Genomic DNA, 19,459 nt, shown 5'->3' with positions numbered 1-19,459 from the left:
AATGAAGGTGAAGTCAGGTCTTCGGTTGGTGAGTGTGACTGCAGCGAACTCCCGCTGGGCAGTCACTGCAGAAGTGAAGCCCCGAGCTGCCACCGTCACAGCCACGAGGCTGGAACAACCGCTGCGAGACGACGAGGCATCGGACACGTATGTACCGTACCCACTCTGATAGTTTCTATAATTGATCATTTAATTAAACGCTCCATTTGTTGCCTAAAAGGGTTATTGAGGTGAATGTGATCCGTAAACTAATCAGTAATTCCGTAATGCTATGAACATAATCGTTAAAGCTTACGACACTAAACAGATACTGAACTAATCTGTAAACCTAATTCAGAAATTAGTCAACAAGAACATCATATTTATAAAGAACACGAAAATTCTCGCCAGTCTAAGCGGTAACAACGTTAAGCTAGATTAAGTCGATTAACCAAATTAGAAGTATCAGGACAAAGCTCCTTTCCACATCAACTTCCAGACCACTTTGCTGCAAAGTTTCCGGCGTACCGACGAAATTAACACTAACTGGTATTTTCCGTTAAAAGTACGGAAGCGCCATAATTGTCTCAACAATATTGTTGAATTAAACGATAAGATCGGAACAATAGCTTTGTTCAACAACCACTCTGAAATAATGAAAGAAATTGCAATAAAATTGAAAAGAGACATTCATTTTTGAAAATAAATCCTATAAAATGAAAATGCCATCTGCAATTCTACGTTTTCCCACTTGAGCGATAAAATGCTTTCGCAATCGGAGTGGTCGTCGATAAAGTAGATGCCTTCTAGCCGGTCAGCTGAGCGAGAGATTTCAAGAATTCATTCCATCTAAGCTTTACTCAACTTAGTGTTCAAGTTGTTTACGTTTGTATTGTATGGAGGTCATATTGACCCTCATTAAACCAGTATTAAGATGTTCTAGACAAACGTTATTCTAGGTATAGTCTAGGTCTTTTGTTGTCATGTAGGTAGTCAACCTTTGTTTTGTTATGAGTTATGATTCATACACGTGTAATCGTTTCTGCCGTCCATTACGTCCATATGCATAAATAATAATAAACATCATAGTTAAACGAGCTTCGCACCAAAATGAAAATTTATTTTTATTCTACACGTTTTATAACAGAATGTTTCCATTTCTCATTTCTTCGGTGGGATTTGTTCACAATTTCGCCCACGACTACTTTGCATTTGCACAGCCATAAATTTTGTCAGCGCTTTTCCGCTTAATGAAACTCGATGTCACTACTAACTTTTTATTGTTTAGATAATTTTGTGTTTCCCCTGCAAAATGTAACGCGACAACACCCAAAGAGAACATGAACTTTACGAGTAGACTATACATAATACGACTATTGATTTATTATGACCCGGGTTATGCTCACCTTCAAGATGTTTGACCTCGATAAACAACCTTTAAGGTAATAAAAGCTTTTAGGCCCAGTCAGTTTATGAACTGAATATTGTAACTTAATTTTACGATATAGGGAATCTGAAGAGAGCAGTGGCGTCGGCGAGCCAGGATGGGAGGAGATCCTCACGTGGCTCGTAGAGGTCGGGGCCGAGGGCGAGGGAGACGGAGAGGGGTCGGAGGGGGAGTCAGGCCGCGGAACTGCCCGCATTAGCTGGTCAGCCAAAGTGTCTTCTGCGCCCACCACCACCTCCACCACTGAAGAACCGCCACACGAACACAGAGTGAACACCAGACTGGATATTGAAAAAGATGACATCCAAGCCGTGCTGCCAATTTCTAAGGTAATAATTTTACGACCGGGACCTGTTAGCCGTAGTCATATTGTCTTCGCTATTTTACATAAAATTAATTCAAACAGAATTTATGGCACGTTGAAGACATTTATAGGAATATTCAAGGCTTGCTCTTTCTTGTTTAAAATTTTATCAACCTTTGGTGAAAGTATAACACTTTGAAGACGGATGTTCTTATAAACTGTCTACCTACCAATTTACTACGATTAACGGATGCTAACACCTCTACAATTTTATCTTACTTTCCGTTTAACATATCTGTATTATAAATGCGAATAGTGATTACAATCACAGACACCCACTCGATTATTCGACTATTATATAGAGACAGCTGCTCGAAATCAACAATTTATTGAGACATCGATTGTAGCGATAAATTAACTGAAAGGTATTTTCTTAGTAATTAATGGAATGAAGGGCGCCTCTTTTATTACTATAAACGATATCTTTATTGGGTTGCAAAGGTTTTTATGAGAGAGGCACGTAGCGGACGACTGTTTGTGACCTGAACCGTCAAATATACTACGCAGTAATTATTTTTGAGTTTATAAACACCAATGAGCTTTCATACGAAATATATAGTTACAGAAATATTTCTTCGAAATAATATTTAATTTCTGAAACATTATTAAGTCTGTTATGGCCGTGATTATTCGAAATAGCTGAGATTAACTTTTAATGGTACACTCTTAGTATGAATGAAGTGGTGTAATGGGAGCTTTATCGCGAGCTAATGGAGGCTATGGTGGGTCGTAGCCGCCCACCGCGCCCACTGTCCGTCGCAACTCCTCACACGCGCTTTATTCGCCTTCCTCATATTTCAAATAACTGTTTACCATTCACTTACAAAATTATGTGAATTATTCATCGATTGCTATTCTTCTGTCTCATAATCATAACTTTGAATTGATATTACATAAAATAAATCTTTATTATCAATACAGTCCGCAAAAAAACTTTCTCAGTTACAAAAGACGCGATTTATTATCTATACATATAATAAAATGATAGGAAAGTCAAAACTGTACATTGAATATTTTTTAAAAAGAATACTTGGAGGGTGATCTATTATCGATTCTGAACCCAAATATATAGTTTTTAGAATTTTTGTCTGTTTGTCTGTTTGTCTGTTTGTCTGTATGTTTGGTCTCACTGAACTCGAAAAGTACTGCATAGATTTAAATCAAATTTTGCATGAATATTACCTGGGAGCCTGTTCAACATATAGGATATATATTATCACGCTATCACCTACGGGGGATGAGCAATGAACGATAATTTCTGTTAACGTTTCTGCAACAGCGGGTGCAATAATGACACATATTTGAATGTTGAACTTTGTAAGTTTATCGGCCTATTATCTATCTTTACATAAAAAATAACGCTTTTATAAGTAACTTGAGCAAAAAACTGAATTTAAAGAAATGATATCCTAAAATTATAGATGAAGAAAATCATGCAGAAACAGATGTGCCATAAAACTGGTAGTAGGTAAAATATCAATGAAAACAGACTTCACTTTGTCATGGTATGTTCTTACTTTCAAGAAAAAAATATATGACAACTTGTGTATTTTGCTACTATAAAAACACTACAAGAAATATCAGCGCATCATCAGGGACATTTTTATAATTCTTTCACCATTAGAAAGCTACATTATCTGCGAGTAACATAGGGTATATTTTATCCCGGTGCGGGCAGTAGTTCCCATGGGAAGCGGTACCCACGTCCCGAAGAAATTATGAACTTCCCCACATTCTTAAAAAGTCTACATATGTTGTTCTGACATAATATAAGCTATACCTCTCATAAACATGAATATCCATTCATTTCATCCAATAACAAACATGCATCACACTGAAAGTGCATTGCGAGTCTAAGATTTTATTATTATAAAAAAAACATTGTAATTAATATTCAAACATCCTTAAAAATAAGTTCCTGGTTTTAATATATTACATTATTTTGAATTCACTTACATATAAATAGAAGGTCCTTATTAATACACTTTTTGAGTAATAAAAAATGTAGGCAAAATACGACCGAAAACATTGTGTCACTTCTAAAATTAACATCAATGGGAATAACTACCTGTCACAATATGTCAACAAGATGTCAACAGAAGACAAGAGTTCGTTCGTTCTGAAAACGTACAAATTACGCGTCGCAGGCCAGAGACATACTTGCTTTCAACTCCTGATCACAAATCATCGAGCTAAGAATTATATCACAAATACACCGTTTACAATTACGAACAGTCACAGTCAGACCCACGGACTGAGTCTAAAAAAACATCTTTTATATAGCTACGTTTATATCATTTATATTATTCAGTTACTAAGACAGAATTACTATCAAACGTGTTTAAGCTAAATGTTCTATTAGTTTTTGCAAACATACATTCCCAACTCTGATCTCATGGAGGTGGCGCCCGGATCTCACCACTGTGCGGACTGTGCGACCTATCGCACCCGGCCCCGGTTTAAACCATGATCTGGAGCGAGAAGAAATGGGATGACAAAGAATGAGGCGGCGGAGCGACTGAAAATTCCCAACTCTCATTCCAGCCACTGCGGTAAGACACCACGAAAGCCGGATGTCGAGAGACGACTCCCGGCCACCGTAGGCGTGAGCGATTAGTTTTGAGTGGGTCATCGACCTTCCGGCTTCTGGGAGACCCGTTATTTCACGCGCCCCTCGAGGAGATTCAGCAAACCCCTGTGAGGCCCACTAGGGCCAAAGCCTGACACTCCCTCACACTGCTCAAACTGATGGCTGAGAATTACGTAACTTTCCAGGATGCCATGCAACGTGTTTCAAATGCCCAGGCCTTTGGGAGCTTGGTAATCCTTTTCTCCACCTTAACTTGAGTTTTGTGGTACATGAACAAATTAGAATAGTAATGAATTAGGTCATCATCATCACGTATTTACCAACTCTTAATGTTCATCATGCACACCCGCTTCTCTAACTTTATTGAAGGATCACTAAAATTGTTTCAGTTAGTTTAACTACGCTACTATAGCCCGTTGTCAAACCTTTTAATATCAATTCTGTAGAAGTGTGAATATCGAATGTGTAGTATATCGAATTTCCGTTTGTGCATTGCACAAAAACCATCGTTATGATTTTCGAGAAGTCAAAAGAGTCGGCTGGCTAAGAATTATATTCATCGTTGGTTAATTGAATACATTTTCAGAAACCACAATAGCAGTAGGAATCAAAGCGAATGATCGCTTCATAGAGCTCTGATTTTCTCGAGGCGATCAAGTCAGTTCATATTCATATTCATATTCATATTTATTTGCATACCATAAAGTTATAAAGATGTTACAAGGGGCTTAAAGCTAGGTACATATTATGGACCCTGTTAGGGTACAGCAAAAGAAGGCTAGAAAGTCTAATTACAGTAGTAGATGCAATAGTAGATTAGGAAAACACAAGTTATTCATTCGACTATCTTTTTATCGTCAAGGTATTCTTTGACGCTATAGTAGCATTTGCTTAGGAGAAGTTTTTTCAATTTGTTTGCAAATATATGTGTCTTTTTTTTTCTTCTGGTTCTGGTCTGTTCGCTCATCAGATCTTTGAAAGCGGTTCGATGATAATATACTGTTGTCCTGTTTACCTACGTGTGACACATAATATGGTATTTAAACGTCCTCCGCAAGAGAGCGAACGTTTGTGCTATTTATAAAGACGAAATTTTACCGTTGTGCAGTAGTGACGCACAGTATACACAGCACTTATGTTTCTTCTGATCTGCTGGCTCCACCAAGAAATGACAAATTGCGAGCGTACATTTTGAAAATCTTGGAAGAACTGCAGGCTTCAAGTGCCAACACACGAATTGGACTTACTCTCTCGGACGTATACTTTACCTGATCGTGAACTAATGCAAACATTTCGGTGGAATTCCAACATAACATAGTGAGTGAGTGCACAGAAAATCCCCAAAATACAAGTAGTGAAACTATGCGCTTGCCTGATGACTCAGTCATCAACCACCCAGCTATTCCTCAATTGTGTGGGTGTTGGCTTCCAGTCAAACCGAATCTTTTTGAGTACCAATGTTTACTTGGAGTGCCTATCTGATCTCTTCAACCCAGTGAACTAGACACCGCGTTATCCGTGGTAAGTAAAACTGTTTGACAGACTTTCTGGCTCCTGATTTGTCGCAGCTGCTGCAGAAAATGTACAAATGACAACTTTGTCAGACCTTTGTTTTATGTGAGAATTACGGAATAATTTTCCAAATCGGTTGACTAGATCCAGAGATTTCCTCAACGTCACAAACTTTACTTCTTTTGTTTAGATAAATAGTCACACACCGTCGACACCACCTTGATTGATCAACCCGTGCTGCTGCTAAGTGGTAATCCTAATTATATTGTTATGTAAAAGAATACACCTACGCTACGGCATAAGTAGTATTTTGACAATTCCAAATTGCCCACGCAGACGAAGTCGCGGGCAACAGCTAGTACCTAATATTATTTAACGATAATCGTTCTATTCTTTGCGAAATGATTTTACGGCCATTAGTCTGTCGCAATATGAATTTAAGGATCAACGAAATCTTTTAACATTTAAATTACATCTAACTTCAAGAATACGATCCACCTTTATTATCTTTTGAAGCAATTTGGCTTTTTTTCATTTCTTGTAACACGAATTCGTCGTTAATTTAATTTGGAACGTTCTATTAAATCAGGGAGTCGGGTTGTGGCACTCGTGAGGCAGACAAACACATTGTTCGGGCGCCCGTATAATTTTCATACGTCAGCAACGTGTGCGGTCCCAGCGGTGCGGCTTTAAATGAAGTTACAGAATAATATTTATAAAGCAATTAGTTTATCTCAATATTAGCGTGGAGCCATTAACTCGGGCCGCGGGCGCTTGGAGCTGGAGTGGGCCTCTTCATATCTGCTCACTGACGGATGAACGCTCGCTCCTTGTCTGCCGCCCAACTAGATGATTAAAGCAATTAAATTACGACGTGAGTGATCGAGTGTTTTGTATGTGAGACCACACTATTGTAGCTGGCGATTAATAGACAGCAGCCAATTATTCGGAGACTCAATTACCTTGTGTCTAGTGTCACCTATAAAACCTGTATTCAATTGCTTAGAGGCAAACACGGTTAGGAAATAAAGGACAGTAACCTTACTACTTGATTAGCTCTTTAGGTCACGTTATTTATTACCCAAAGCTATCTATGAATGGTGATAAGAGCGCTTAATCCATCGTCAAATTAATTACTAATGTTCAGGGCGGGCTTTCTATCGTACTCTTTAACGATCTCCAGGTTCAGATTTACAAGTGTTAATCAACTGATTAGGTACTTTCAGTAGGTAATGGATTTTTTATCACCATTACTTTTATACATTTACGTATTTTTATTTTGTTCTTTTTCTCTTGCCTGTCTTTACGATAACGAGTAGCCAGTATTTTTTAATACTCATATAAATATCTAGCTACCTGCGTTCTATGATAATGAAATGTGATGGTTATAAGCGTTGTTGTGAGGTCATAATATGGAGCCCGTATACTATATGGGACAATATGAAAAGCTTTAAAATGGGTACTCTGTTCTGTTACTAAACATTTCCCGTGTCCACGATTCTGTGTTTATATGGCTCAAGTTATTTGCAGTTGAAAACATGCAAATAACATAAAACAGGGTAGGGCATAAACCCGGAACTGCGGAAGAAAGGGTGTCATGTATCAAAAGCAGAGATTTTGTTACATTAAACAAATGCTGAGTCAGTTTTGTATAAGGTGGAACAACACATTTCTGAGGTGGTGTATTTTAAAACTGCTATTGTTATTGTGACGGAATTAAAGCCTTAGTTAAGTCGCTAATTGATTTGTTTAGATTATATGGCCAATGCGAAATCAAAGTCAAAATCTTTTAATTCAAATATACTTAAAAGGTAAAGGGTTGCCTAGCTCAAATATACCTACAGGATGTTATAAAAAGCCTGATGTTAATGATAAGTTGATCTCATGGAGAAGAACCGGCAAGAAACTCCATGGACTTAGTATTTCCACAAACCTAATCATCATCACCTTTTTTCGATGTTACAACATCCCATTGCCCATATTACTGCATCGCATCAATTGCAAGTCATGTAAAATAATAGGACACTGGGGTCTGTTCCCAGTTGTTTAAAAGGCTTGTTTCTTATAGAACTGGGAGGTCCTGAACACCGCAGTACTAACAGGTCGTCAGGTGTCTCAAGCTATGAAGGTGCTGATCGTCTCACAAGCTGGCCAGGTTGCTGATGTCACTCTGCAGAGCTCCTGCCATTCCGAGGATGAAAGCGTACTAAAGGTATGGAAACAAAATAAATATAAGGAAAAATATTATGATTAGTTTCCACGAATTATTTTTTAAGATTAGGTACTTGTAATATTTTCTAGAAAATGTATTTGAAAGGCAATCTAATAAACACGGTTCAAAGGCCAAATTAGGTCTTCTTAAGTTTTATCTTTCCATCAATTTGTTTTGGACTAACACGATAGCCTGGAGGCTGAGGCCTATCAAAACACGATGCTTTTAAATTCCTCGAAAAACAATCCATCTAAAACAACATCATCTATATACAAGTACCTGTCATGTAGCCTCCCTTTATTACGAAATTTTTTATCGATAAAACTTCATAGCTGGGTCAACCCTATATCTCATTTACTAAATCATTCTACCTCATACCCAGGTATCATCATCATGCAGTTCAGTGTACGTCGACGGTTCAGAAATCCGGGGCTCTTCAAACGCGTCAGTCATTGTCAAGTATGGTACTTACACTGGCCTAGCTCGGTTCACCGTCTGGATGCCCGAATACCCTCTAGAGATCGACGTCGATGACAACCGGCTGTCACAAATCAAAGGTAAACATCGTTTGTGGGCGGTTATTGTGTCTGCTTGCAGTATTGTTATTTTGCATTTGTTCGATTGATTGTTAGCGATTTATTGAACAGGCTTGCATAATGTTGTTTCACCTTGAAATGTGAAAACCAAAAGCTGTTTATATATTTTTTTGGAAAAAAGGCTAAAAGCACTTAAGGCTAGGGTTTTATGCTTGTATTGAAAACCAAATAAAAACGTGACTAAAAGATAAAGCCTTTTGACAAAGCCTTTAACGTACTTAACTCTTATTCAAATATTACACAATATACGTGTAAGCTATAGGTACCTACTTATAGCTTACACGTTATTCTTATTTATTCATTAATATGAATGTTTGATTTAGGTTGGAAAGTCCCCGATGACGCGAACACGAAGGACCGGGCAAAGCGGTCACTGTCGGCGAGGGGTTGGGGCGGCGCCAGGCCAGACAATACCAACTCGCTGTCTGAACAGCGCTCGTGCCGACTGCGGTACCAACAGAGTAACGTTGAGGTAAGGGTCCTTTAATTATAGGCAAGCCAGGTTTTTTGCGTCTAAAATAAACCTTCAATATTTTGGAAAGTACTTTAGTGATACAGATTTAATAATAAAGTCCTGTAGTGTTTCAATGTGCAATCTGAGTCGCTTAAAAATGTCATACCAGGCTCAAGAATTCTACGAGCCACTGCTGGTTTTTGTTCGTGTTATGTAGGTTGAAATTTCCTAAAGGTGAATGCCTGAAAAGCTATAAACTGCTAGTTAAAGTTGACAAGTAACAGTGTGCCTACAATTTGCCTTTTGTAACCATACAATACTGCAATTCATTTTACAAGTAGGCAAGTAGCAGGTAAATGGCAACCCTTTTTTAATTTACAATAATAATTACCGTGCTACAAATGAAGTGGGTAGCTAATAGCAAGCAAGGACTTAATAGCACCAACGCCAACGCTTCAAATTCAGGTACCAAAAGTAACAGTTAATAGCAGTGAGTTCGCAATCACGCTAATTGGCGGAGTTACCGTGGGTGGACCTTTTATATTGAAAAGGTTGCCCATTTTGCGTGACATTTGAGGAGTTTAAATGTTGATTTTCCTTATGTAGGTGTACGCACGTTTCTTGGCGAAGGACCACGATTCTGGTCGCGTGTCGTACTTCGTGTCTCGTCGTACGTGGCTGAAGGTCACGGAGCTCGTGCTGACGCGGGTGTCCGACCCTCGGATCGCGTCGCTGCGAGGTCGGGTGCTGCAAGGACGCAGTACCGGCCGCACTGAAGTGCAAGTGCTGTCGCCTATTACTGGTAATTAGTTTTTCTTTTCCTGTATTATTTTCTGTGAAGGTACCTACTATAATATAAAAGCTATAGAAGAAAAAAGAGTCCCTAGGTAATTATGCTTGAGTTTTATATGTACTTACTTCGTTAAAGCTTTCACATTATCTTATCAATTACTTAACTCTAAAATAGGGTAGGTAAATAGGATTGCGCGCAAACACGCTCATCTAGTTCCGAGTCTCAAATTAAAATTATCAACAATACGGTTTTGGTGACGATGGCACATCACTGCCCCTTGCCTATTGCGGTATTTCTTAAGGTAGTATTCTCAGCCCGGCTCTTTTTACTAGGTAGGTAAAGAAGAAATAATATCGTGCTCAGCTGACATCCTATTTATACCCACTGTATTAAGATAAGTTTTAATTAAGCATAATTAACGAACGGATAACGTCAGGTCTGTTGTTGTGATATTCTTAGCGAGAGAAATGCGTCAGAGATCACGCCTTACGTTGATGGAAACATCCCAACGATAACCTTTAGAAAAATGTTCGATAACAATTCATTAACAAAGGCCTGTATAATACTTATTAATACTTATTTAGTGTGTTCTTGTGTCTAGATAGATATTGTTTTAGTTCTTAAAAATAGACCCCCACACTCAGAGAAATTTAATGATTACTTAAGTCACTCCTTAGTGGCGGAAGGTCATACAAATCCTTCACTAAGGAATGGCTTAAGTAACCATTAATTGTCTCTGAGTGGGGAGGTTAAGCACTGGTACTCAGCTGAATCCGGTTAGACTGGAAGCCGACCCCAACATGATTGGGAAAAGGCTCGGAGGATGATGATGGGGAGGTTAATCTTAAATTTTTTAACTTCCCTCTTTAGCAGTGGAGTAAATAGGCTAATAAGTAGATAATGACACCCGAATATTATAAGAGAATACGTGTGGAACTCGATGCAATCGAACCAACCTACAACATAATAGGTTCATATTAGTTTAGGAAAATAACGAGGATTATTATGACTAATTAATCAAGAACCTTATGATTAATAACAGCTAGATATGATTACTTATCCGTTCGCCTGAGCTGAAATAAAGGAGTGTAAGCTTCCTAGTTATTACAGTAATATTCTTTTTCTATTTTCGAGTAAAAGGAAAACGATGTTATATCCTCGGCATCGAAAATTATATGCCACATACCTACTTAGGTGTTTATATCTAAGTGTCCTATTGTAAACGTAGTATTGATAAAATAAAGAATATAGTCATAAGCACGTCCTTTTACACTATCTATGAAGACATAAGGCTCCTAACTAGACTGGACGTAGTCATAAAGTAAATAGTCGACTTCATTTTATCGTGTCAATCTCCAATTGGAGCTTCCCAACATCTTCGTGACTACTGAATGCTAGAATTATCCATAGACGGCAATTCGCCCGAAAACTGTCAGATTTAAAACTTGTCGGTCTAGGCGAGATAAGAATCCGCTGAGTTAAACTTACTTCTGAATAGCCTTTCTAAGCGGTTTAACTTAGACATCTGACGGATTTATTTACAGATAAATAGCTCTATAAATTGAAATAGTTAGAGCTGTTTATAGATTTAGACGTTTATATTTACTAAAGCGAGTAAATGTCAATATGTATTTTAGTTTATCGTTAGAAAGTCGGCGAAGCATTAAGAACTCGACTTAATTTAGTTTTCTTTTAGATATCTCAGAATAAAGATGGAACAGATACTAGAAACAAAATATTTACATAATTATATTTCTCAGGACGAGTGATCGGTCTCCGAGAAGTACGCGTGGGGAACGACAAGGTGTCAATCTCGAGGCTACTTGTCCGCGTCATCTCAGGACTTCAGCTGAACATATCGCCCGACACGGCCATCGAGAACGGATATGTGTCCGAAACCACAGTCACTAGGCGACTTACAGCACAATATCAGGTTTGTTGAATGACTTTTACGTTTTAAGGAATCTTAGAATAAAATCAATAGGTTACATGTATTGGGTCCCGTGAACTGGACTATCTGGCTGCATAGCGAAATGGCAGCAGTTACAATATTTGAGGGAGTTTGTGCCAGCCTTGTTGGCATACCTATGAATTCCTAAAATCGATCCATAAAAAGACGTCTTACGTGGATCTGTAGTACCTACCTACCTACCGAGTTTATCTAATCATCATAAGAACATGTGTTCCATACAGTCAAAATGTATTTACAAATATTTCCTTCATATTCCAGGAAGGCTTATTGGACATTGACTTGGAGTTTTCGGACGGCAGTCACACAGCGTTGCGTGATGTGGCAGTCTCAGACTACTATCTGGTGGTGGAAAGCCTCGACCCTGAGGTGGTGGCCTTCGCACCAATGTACGCGTCCCGACATCCTCGAGTTATTGCTGTTGGCGAAGGTATGTTAAAGACTTATATAAAAAAACTTTGCTTTTAAAAAGTCTCTAGCTGATGTATTGGAAGTCGTTTAGTTGACGGTTCCAACTGCTGCCTCAAATTTCTCAAGTTTGATACTTGAGAAATACCTAGAATCACGTCTATAAAAGATATTTGTAAAACACAATTAAGTATACAAGGTGTTAAGGAGATACAATCAATAAGATCCTTCATGTTTTGCCGTTTTTAAACAGCCTACAAATATCATTATATGATCCATATTTTTGACAATATATCTTAATACCGTATCTTCCATTATAGGTAGTGGAGAACTTCTTCGAGTAACATTGCTAACCCCCGAACAATGCCGTACGGGTCCACTCCGTCGCGTGGCCCTCCCTGGTAAAGGCGATACCAAGACTCCAGCTAATATCAAGAACATACCTGGAGCCATAGCTACCGCGGCTGCTAGTGTGGATGTCGACTTCAGTGGTGGGGATGCTCCGCAAAGACCTGATACTCCTCAGAATGATGATATCATGGCGAGGGGTGGTATGAGAAGCGGGATGGCTGAGCTTGGGGATATTCTTAAAGGTAAGTTTTCCTTATTTGAAATCAAGACTTCCTTAGGCTGCCCATGTCCGATAGTCGGTGACCAATTTTTTGTAGTAGAAAAATAAAACAAATTGTTACAATAGAGCAACGTACACGACCTTTATGTCGGTCAGATAATCCTAGTAAAAACGTCCTACAAAAATTCTGTCGTGGGCTTTCAGCCTTATTTTTGCTTACCCTTTTTGGTATAGATAGTATTACATACCTTTGTACCTAAGAGTATTTTCTGCCCATGTTTCAGGTTACCCATCGTTCAAAGACGAGAACAACCACGAGCCCACGATTGCGCAAGCGCAGCAATACAACTCTATCTACCGCAACAACCCAGCGCCGCACTCCCAGCACCAGACTCCACAGACTTCTGTTGTCATTGGTTAGTGTTGCGATAAAATATATATTATTTAATTTACAACGTAGGTGACAGTGATGAATGAATCTATTATTTTAGATGATAATGCTAATTTGTGTTTTCTTTTTATTTACAGGAATTTACGTGGTACTCGGTGCATTCTGCTTCGCTATTGTGGTAAGTTATTTTAGTAAAGTTTTAGTTACTACTGATCTATTATTTTTTTAATTATGTGGGTACCTATCTTTTAACTTTCGGTGTTTTTAAACATTATTAACGACAAATTCCTATGAATAAAAACTAGGCCAACAACTATACCTTAACACCCTATTTCACCCCTTTATATTCAGCTCTCATGAGCTCACCTCAAGGTAGATAAACTTTAGTAGTTGGACTAAAACACCACAGCATACAGATGCGACTTCCATTTTGCTACATAAATAACACCAGAACTTATTTCCAGGTATTCGTAGTATCATGCGTTGTATACGCAAGCCGAGTTAAGCCGACGGGTGGGGAGCGTGCAATCTCCGGGACTCGAGGCGGTCCTACTGGCGTCGCTGAAGCGGGTCGCTTGCAGGTCGCCGGTCTAGTCGGCACAACGTTAGGACTCGCGAGAGACAAGCCTTCGAGGGAGTCCACTACTAACGCCCATGATTGGGTGTGGCTGGGTAAGATTTTATTATGACAGTATTGCACTGTGTGATATATGTGGCACTGAAATGTTTACGTAGTTCTCTCAGTAGTTTTTAAAATATTCATTCTATACTTACTTAGAACATGTTTTATGACCGTGCAAAGTAAATAATACCTGCCTTCTCTAAAGTTCAAATCCTTGAAAGACATATTATTGTTATTTCTCTCCTTTCTTAAAAGTTAACCTCTGCAAAAATACCAGATTGATTTAAACAGTTAGATAAATGCCGATAACCCTAAATACACTCAATAATTGAGTCAAAAATGAAGCTTTCAATTTTCCAGGACGGGCCACAATCGAGAGGAACGGCAACCGTCACCCTGCGAACAGGAACTCAACACAACCACAGACTGACAACGGCAACACCGAAATGAGGATTACCGCCAATCCTCTGAATTACAACTACGTGGACCCTGAGGATGCGATCCGGGAGAACGGGAACGTCATGGTGACCAGCTTCGACAACCCCAACTCCATTGAACTGCCCTCGCAGAATGATAAGAAGGTCATTGACACCACGACGTATTGCAAGAAGCCGGCCCGTCATACTCGCCATCATTCCGGCGACGGACACTGGCAGTAAGTCATTTTTGTTTATTACGCTCTGCACTTTATGTATCTTTGTATCAGTGTGTTTTCTTACAAGTGTTGTCCATATCTGTTTTCTTATTAACAATAAATTTTAATTAACCGTACTTTCTTGCACAAAATATATAGAACTTTCTAAACATTGTCTATTTCAAACTGAACTTGCACGCTCAATGTTGCCTCTGTCATTTGTCGTAAAACCTGTTTCTGTGACCGCTTTGCGCTTAGTAGTTTCTCTGTGCATTAATGTAATAATTATGGTATAATTTACTCCATTTGGTCTGCAGGACGGATGCCAACAACACAGACGACTACCGACCTCCCGTCCCCCCGCATAGGAACTCGTCAACCCCGCAACCCCAAATACCAGTGCCGCCACGGAACCCCAAAGTAAGATATCCTTATAATCTTGTTTGAAAACCCACTGGAACATAGCAGTCTTTGAAAATATATCTTCTCGATACTAAAATATGATGTGATAAAATTACAGATTTTGCCCGAGACAGTCATGCCGCCAACCAGACGAAACCATTCCCGAAATCATCAGAAGAAGCATGACCGCGATTACGAGTCCCGACGATCTCCAGAAAATGGCCGCCGCTCAGACCGGTAAACACACATTTTCTAAATACATCGAAAAGTATTAAACTCTATGTAGACGAAGATATTAATAGTGGTGTTTTGATTTCAGAATTATTGATTTGAACAAACTGGACTCCCCCTACCTATTGAACCGAGACATGAAAGATTACAAACGCGATTCAAACCCGGCTCCCCTTAGAAACGACCTCGAAGATAACCCAGTGGAAAAGCTAACTGACAAGGACGACTGCGCACGACTATTTGAATTCGATAACGACGCTCCTCTAGTGATGGAGAATAAAGACTACAGAGAGATTGTGGGCCTCAATAGAGGCACTGATGACTCGCGACGAACATTCGCGAAGCCCGAAAGCCCCGACTACATGCACGACTCTGGAATTGGTAAATATATTTTTGGATCAACTGTTACGTTAAAGTCAGCCTTCAGATGTTAATGAGCTGAACATTTTACAGGCCTACCCGAAGTACAAATGAGGCACAAAAATAGATCAAAAGGAGATTTCGTTGATGCCGCCAACAAGAACAAAGGTAAGCTTGAACAATTTTGGATTAAAAATAAATCTTGATGATCCTATTAGGGTTTCTTTTTCTTTGAACGTTCGGATCCCCAAAAATGAAATAGGCTCAGAGATAGTAAGAAACTAATGAGTTATGTGAACAACTCAGGGAGCAACTCTCCGGAGGTGAAGCGCGCCACGATAGTGGGCAACCCGATGTACTCCCGCGGCGAGGACGGCGCGCGTGACGTCACCGCCGACTCGCTCGGCCTCGACGACCTACACATGGACTACGATCAGATCATGCATTATTTCCACAACCTCAAGGTATAAACCGCACCACACCGTCCCACCATGCTTCTAGTGTAGTGTTGCTGTGTCGCTTGCATCGATACCCGCTGCCACGCATCTCGCGTCTCGCCGACACGCCGGCCCGACGCGGTTCTATCATGTTATTGTCTCGATGTTCGATGTACCTTCTTATGAATGATAGAGCCTCAATTTTGATGCATTTAATATGAAAATTAGGATAATATTTTATATGAGTACTTACCTTTTATATGACTATACATACGAATGCCGTGCAGTATTATAACACTTAATTATACCTGTTAAGATTCATTTTAAGTACCTATCCATTAACTTCACACCCTGCAGCAAATTCGATATTTCGGGTGATCGCCTAGACACAACATTCCACTTCTCACCTCTTTCAAACCATTATTTATTTTGTCATCAAAGTAGAATGCTAGAAAGCAGCTGACTCTTACCACTAGCATAGAAAGTAGCCCTAAACTTCACGATTTCTCTTTAGAAAATCTCGTACCCTATAGATTTTGCTGCAGAATTTTGACTTATGTATTTTTAAAATTTTTCGCAGGAATCAAACGCCTGAGTAGAGCAGATCATTGCAAAGATCCGGCAGATATTGTCTACGTTTAAATATCAGCATATCATCAAAGCTCCGCCAATCGACGTATACAATGCACCCACAGATACGTGCGGCGCAGCCGGGCTAGAGGCTAGTACCATTGACTCGCACAACAACAACGCGCTGGACGCGCACATATACGAGAACGTAAGCAACGGCAACGCAGTCGCTCCCACGCAACTGCTGTGCGACTCCATCGCTCACAAAAACAATTTCATGAAAACCCAACTGAAATTCTTGTTAGAGCACCTGAGCGAAGCTTACGAGTAATGTTGTTGACAGTCAATGTACTATCCTCGATACAATATGTGTCTCAAAGTGGATCCTTGCAGTGATCGAAATCGAAAATATACAAATTGTAACTGTTTTATACATAATAATATTATCGTTAAACGTATTTACTCTAGTCATCTACAAAGCTGCACATATTTAAAGTACCTAATAATGATAATTGTGTGCATGTAGTTAATACTCATAATATGTCAATGAATATAATAAATTATAAATATTACTCACGCGAGGTTTGTCTGTATATTGATATTACTATCTCCATGGTAACGGGCTAATTTATTGCTGTACACTAAAGCGCCGTATATCCTTGCCTACGATTCGTGAACCTTAGGATATATCGCTATTGTAATATTCCCCATACCAAAAAACGTTGCATTCGTTCTAGATCTGTATATATTTTTCCACTAGAAGGTAAAAACGCTACCTCACTTTTATCTTAACTTAGAGCTTAGCTAATGTACGCAAGTTAAAGTTAAAAATGCATTTATTTTATAAATCTCTCGATGCAAAAATCACTTTCATTTCCCGCCTACCGTGTATTGGATATAAACACAATAGTTATTATAATTAAGACTGCAAATTGCCAGTTTCTAGGGAATATAGTATTTAAGTATAGCATAAGAGATACAGAACTAGTCAAATATATTATTCTTATAATTAATCTGAGCTAATTTATTTGCTCAAATCTAAACTGTTCCACTCTTTCAGAAATGGCTTTTCTGTCTCTAGAATCTTATAAGATATTTGATGTGAACCTGTTCGATTAATTTATTGCTATGGTACATAGTCAGCCTAATTAAATTTAAATACGGAAATTAGTTTCGTTTCGTCAGAAAGCACTGATCTATTAATTTATCAATATAGATAATAATGATAGCAACAAACAGTTTGAGGTAATAATGGAATATTCAGTGTACCAATATTTCACAAGTCAGTAATAAATGGTTTGAAGTTGTGATAAAATGACTGCTAGGGATTGATTTTATATGCAGTCTATTTTATAAATAAAAAGCCATATCATATATAAATGTAACGCTTGTATGATATTGTAAACACATTAATTTATTGAAAATGTAAATTGGTAAGTTAGTATATTAGGCTTTGTAAATATTGTTATGACGTTATATAATTTATAGGTACTTATGGTGGAGATGACAATGCAGAATAGAAATTATATGTGGTAGAAGTTGCTTAACATAATATGAACAGAGTAGAGTTGCACACAATATGATGAGATGTTTCATGTCTGTTACAATTGTACACTAAATAGTAAATGTTTGATCTTATATTGTGTATTAATGTGACCCTAAATGTAATAATAGGAGCAATGGACAAAAACTTGTACTGTTTTCTTTAGCAACTGATGGAAGCAAGGTGTTCTGTAGAGCACAGAGCTTGCATCTCTATTCGTGATCCATGATACTCTCTAAAATACTAATAGTGTGTTGTTTGGCTTTTGTCGTTAGGTTAGGGACGAGTCATAAGATACTAAGTACTCTACGCTGTAGTATTTGTTACTGTAATACATTTGTTTTTGTTGAGTTTTTGCCATAATTGTAAGAAAGGAGTTTATGAAGTAATTATTGCTACAAGGTTTAATACATGTATGCAAACAGGCTTGTCACGAAAATCCTTTCATGAAAATGTCAAATTTAATAAACCATTATTAATTGATACTTGTTTTATTTTATTGAAGATGCACCCATTAAGAAGTTAATAATAATGGTATCCTAGCCAATTGCCACCCATGGCAGCTATCAAGAAATCCAACACAACTGGAGATCAGGCGCGGAACCAACATTAAAGTACCTACTCTCTGATGCACGGGTCCATTAATGACCAACTCTGTCAAAGTTGCTAAAACCCACAAAGCAATTCGGGCCGACCACTCGAACCGGAGTCACGACCAATGAGGGAGTTAATATAAATAACCCATTAATTCAATATTTGTAAGGCCCTGCGCAGACGACAGACTATCCGTGACGCACTTTTTAGTCTGTGAAAATAGAACCTATGCAATTATATATACAGTATCACACACGACGCGCAAAAAGTCCGGCGCACCAAAAATCCGTGTAATTCGGGCAGACTGCACAGCGCCGCGGCGCGCCGCTCCGCAAAAAAAGTGTGTGAAAAAAATTGAACGTTTGCTTCAACGCGCGCTAACGCAGACGGCGCACACTTTAGTCAGCAATCTGATTTGCTAGGGGTGGACGTTACGCACGCGATCTATTATCATGGCGCCAGAGGTCGATGTAACTATGTTAATTCAAGTAATAAAAGATGTTGTTTCAAAATTGAATGTTTAGTATGGAACTGTTCCTTCAGTACCTAATCTTTCCGAAAGTACCACCATGTTTGGATGTACCCAAAATTCTCTATTTCTTCTTCTTTTTCTGTACTTCATGTACAAAATAATGGTTCGCGATCTCTGCACGATTTCCATAGCGTCTACGTCCCTAAAGGTCTGCCGACAAAATGATCGAAGATGTGCGTCGTGTGCGTTGAGTGTGTGAAAAATCCGCGACCGACTTTTTGCGCGACATGCAGACTTTTTGTGCGCCG

The 19,459-nt window shown here is 38.8% G+C and overlaps 1 protein-coding gene across 2 annotated transcripts in view; it reads left to right on the top strand.

Moving 5' to 3' along the window:
* Positions 1–18,568, top strand: part of LOC124631441 (transmembrane protein 132E) — an 87,680-nt gene extending 69,112 nt beyond the window's left edge. The window contains exons 3-21 of one of the 2 annotated variants that reach the window (XM_047165839.1): positions 1–147; positions 1,488–1,755; positions 7,961–8,104; positions 8,487–8,661; positions 9,024–9,172; positions 9,761–9,956; positions 11,708–11,880; positions 12,178–12,346; positions 12,645–12,917; positions 13,180–13,311; positions 13,424–13,464; positions 13,751–13,958; positions 14,269–14,563; positions 14,860–14,962; positions 15,063–15,181; positions 15,264–15,556; positions 15,629–15,703; positions 15,842–15,999; positions 16,553–18,568. In XM_047165839.1, coding sequence (XP_047021795.1) covers positions 1–147; positions 1,488–1,755; positions 7,961–8,104; positions 8,487–8,661; positions 9,024–9,172; positions 9,761–9,956; positions 11,708–11,880; positions 12,178–12,346; positions 12,645–12,917; positions 13,180–13,311; positions 13,424–13,464; positions 13,751–13,958; positions 14,269–14,563; positions 14,860–14,962; positions 15,063–15,181; positions 15,264–15,556; positions 15,629–15,703; positions 15,842–15,999; positions 16,553–16,567 — 3,133 coding nt within the window. In that variant the 3' untranslated portion in view covers positions 16,568–18,568. Of the gene's footprint in view, positions 148–1,487; positions 1,756–7,960; positions 8,105–8,486; positions 8,662–9,023; positions 9,173–9,760; positions 9,957–11,707; positions 11,881–12,177; positions 12,347–12,644; positions 12,918–13,179; positions 13,312–13,423; positions 13,465–13,750; positions 13,959–14,253; positions 14,564–14,859; positions 14,963–15,062; positions 15,182–15,263; positions 15,557–15,628; positions 15,704–15,841; positions 16,000–16,552 lie in introns of both variants that reach the window. The other variant, XM_047165837.1, reaches the window with a different exon arrangement.
* The last annotated feature ends 891 nt before the right edge of the window (positions 18,569–19,459 follow it).

This window comes from Helicoverpa zea, chromosome 6, assembly GCF_022581195.2.
Source record: "Helicoverpa zea isolate HzStark_Cry1AcR chromosome 6, ilHelZeax1.1, whole genome shotgun sequence".
In the NCBI taxonomy this organism is placed as follows: domain Eukaryota; kingdom Metazoa; phylum Arthropoda; class Insecta; order Lepidoptera; family Noctuidae; genus Helicoverpa; species Helicoverpa zea.
Note: the sequence above shows the minus strand (reverse complement) of the source record. Positions and strands in the feature narration are given on the sequence as shown.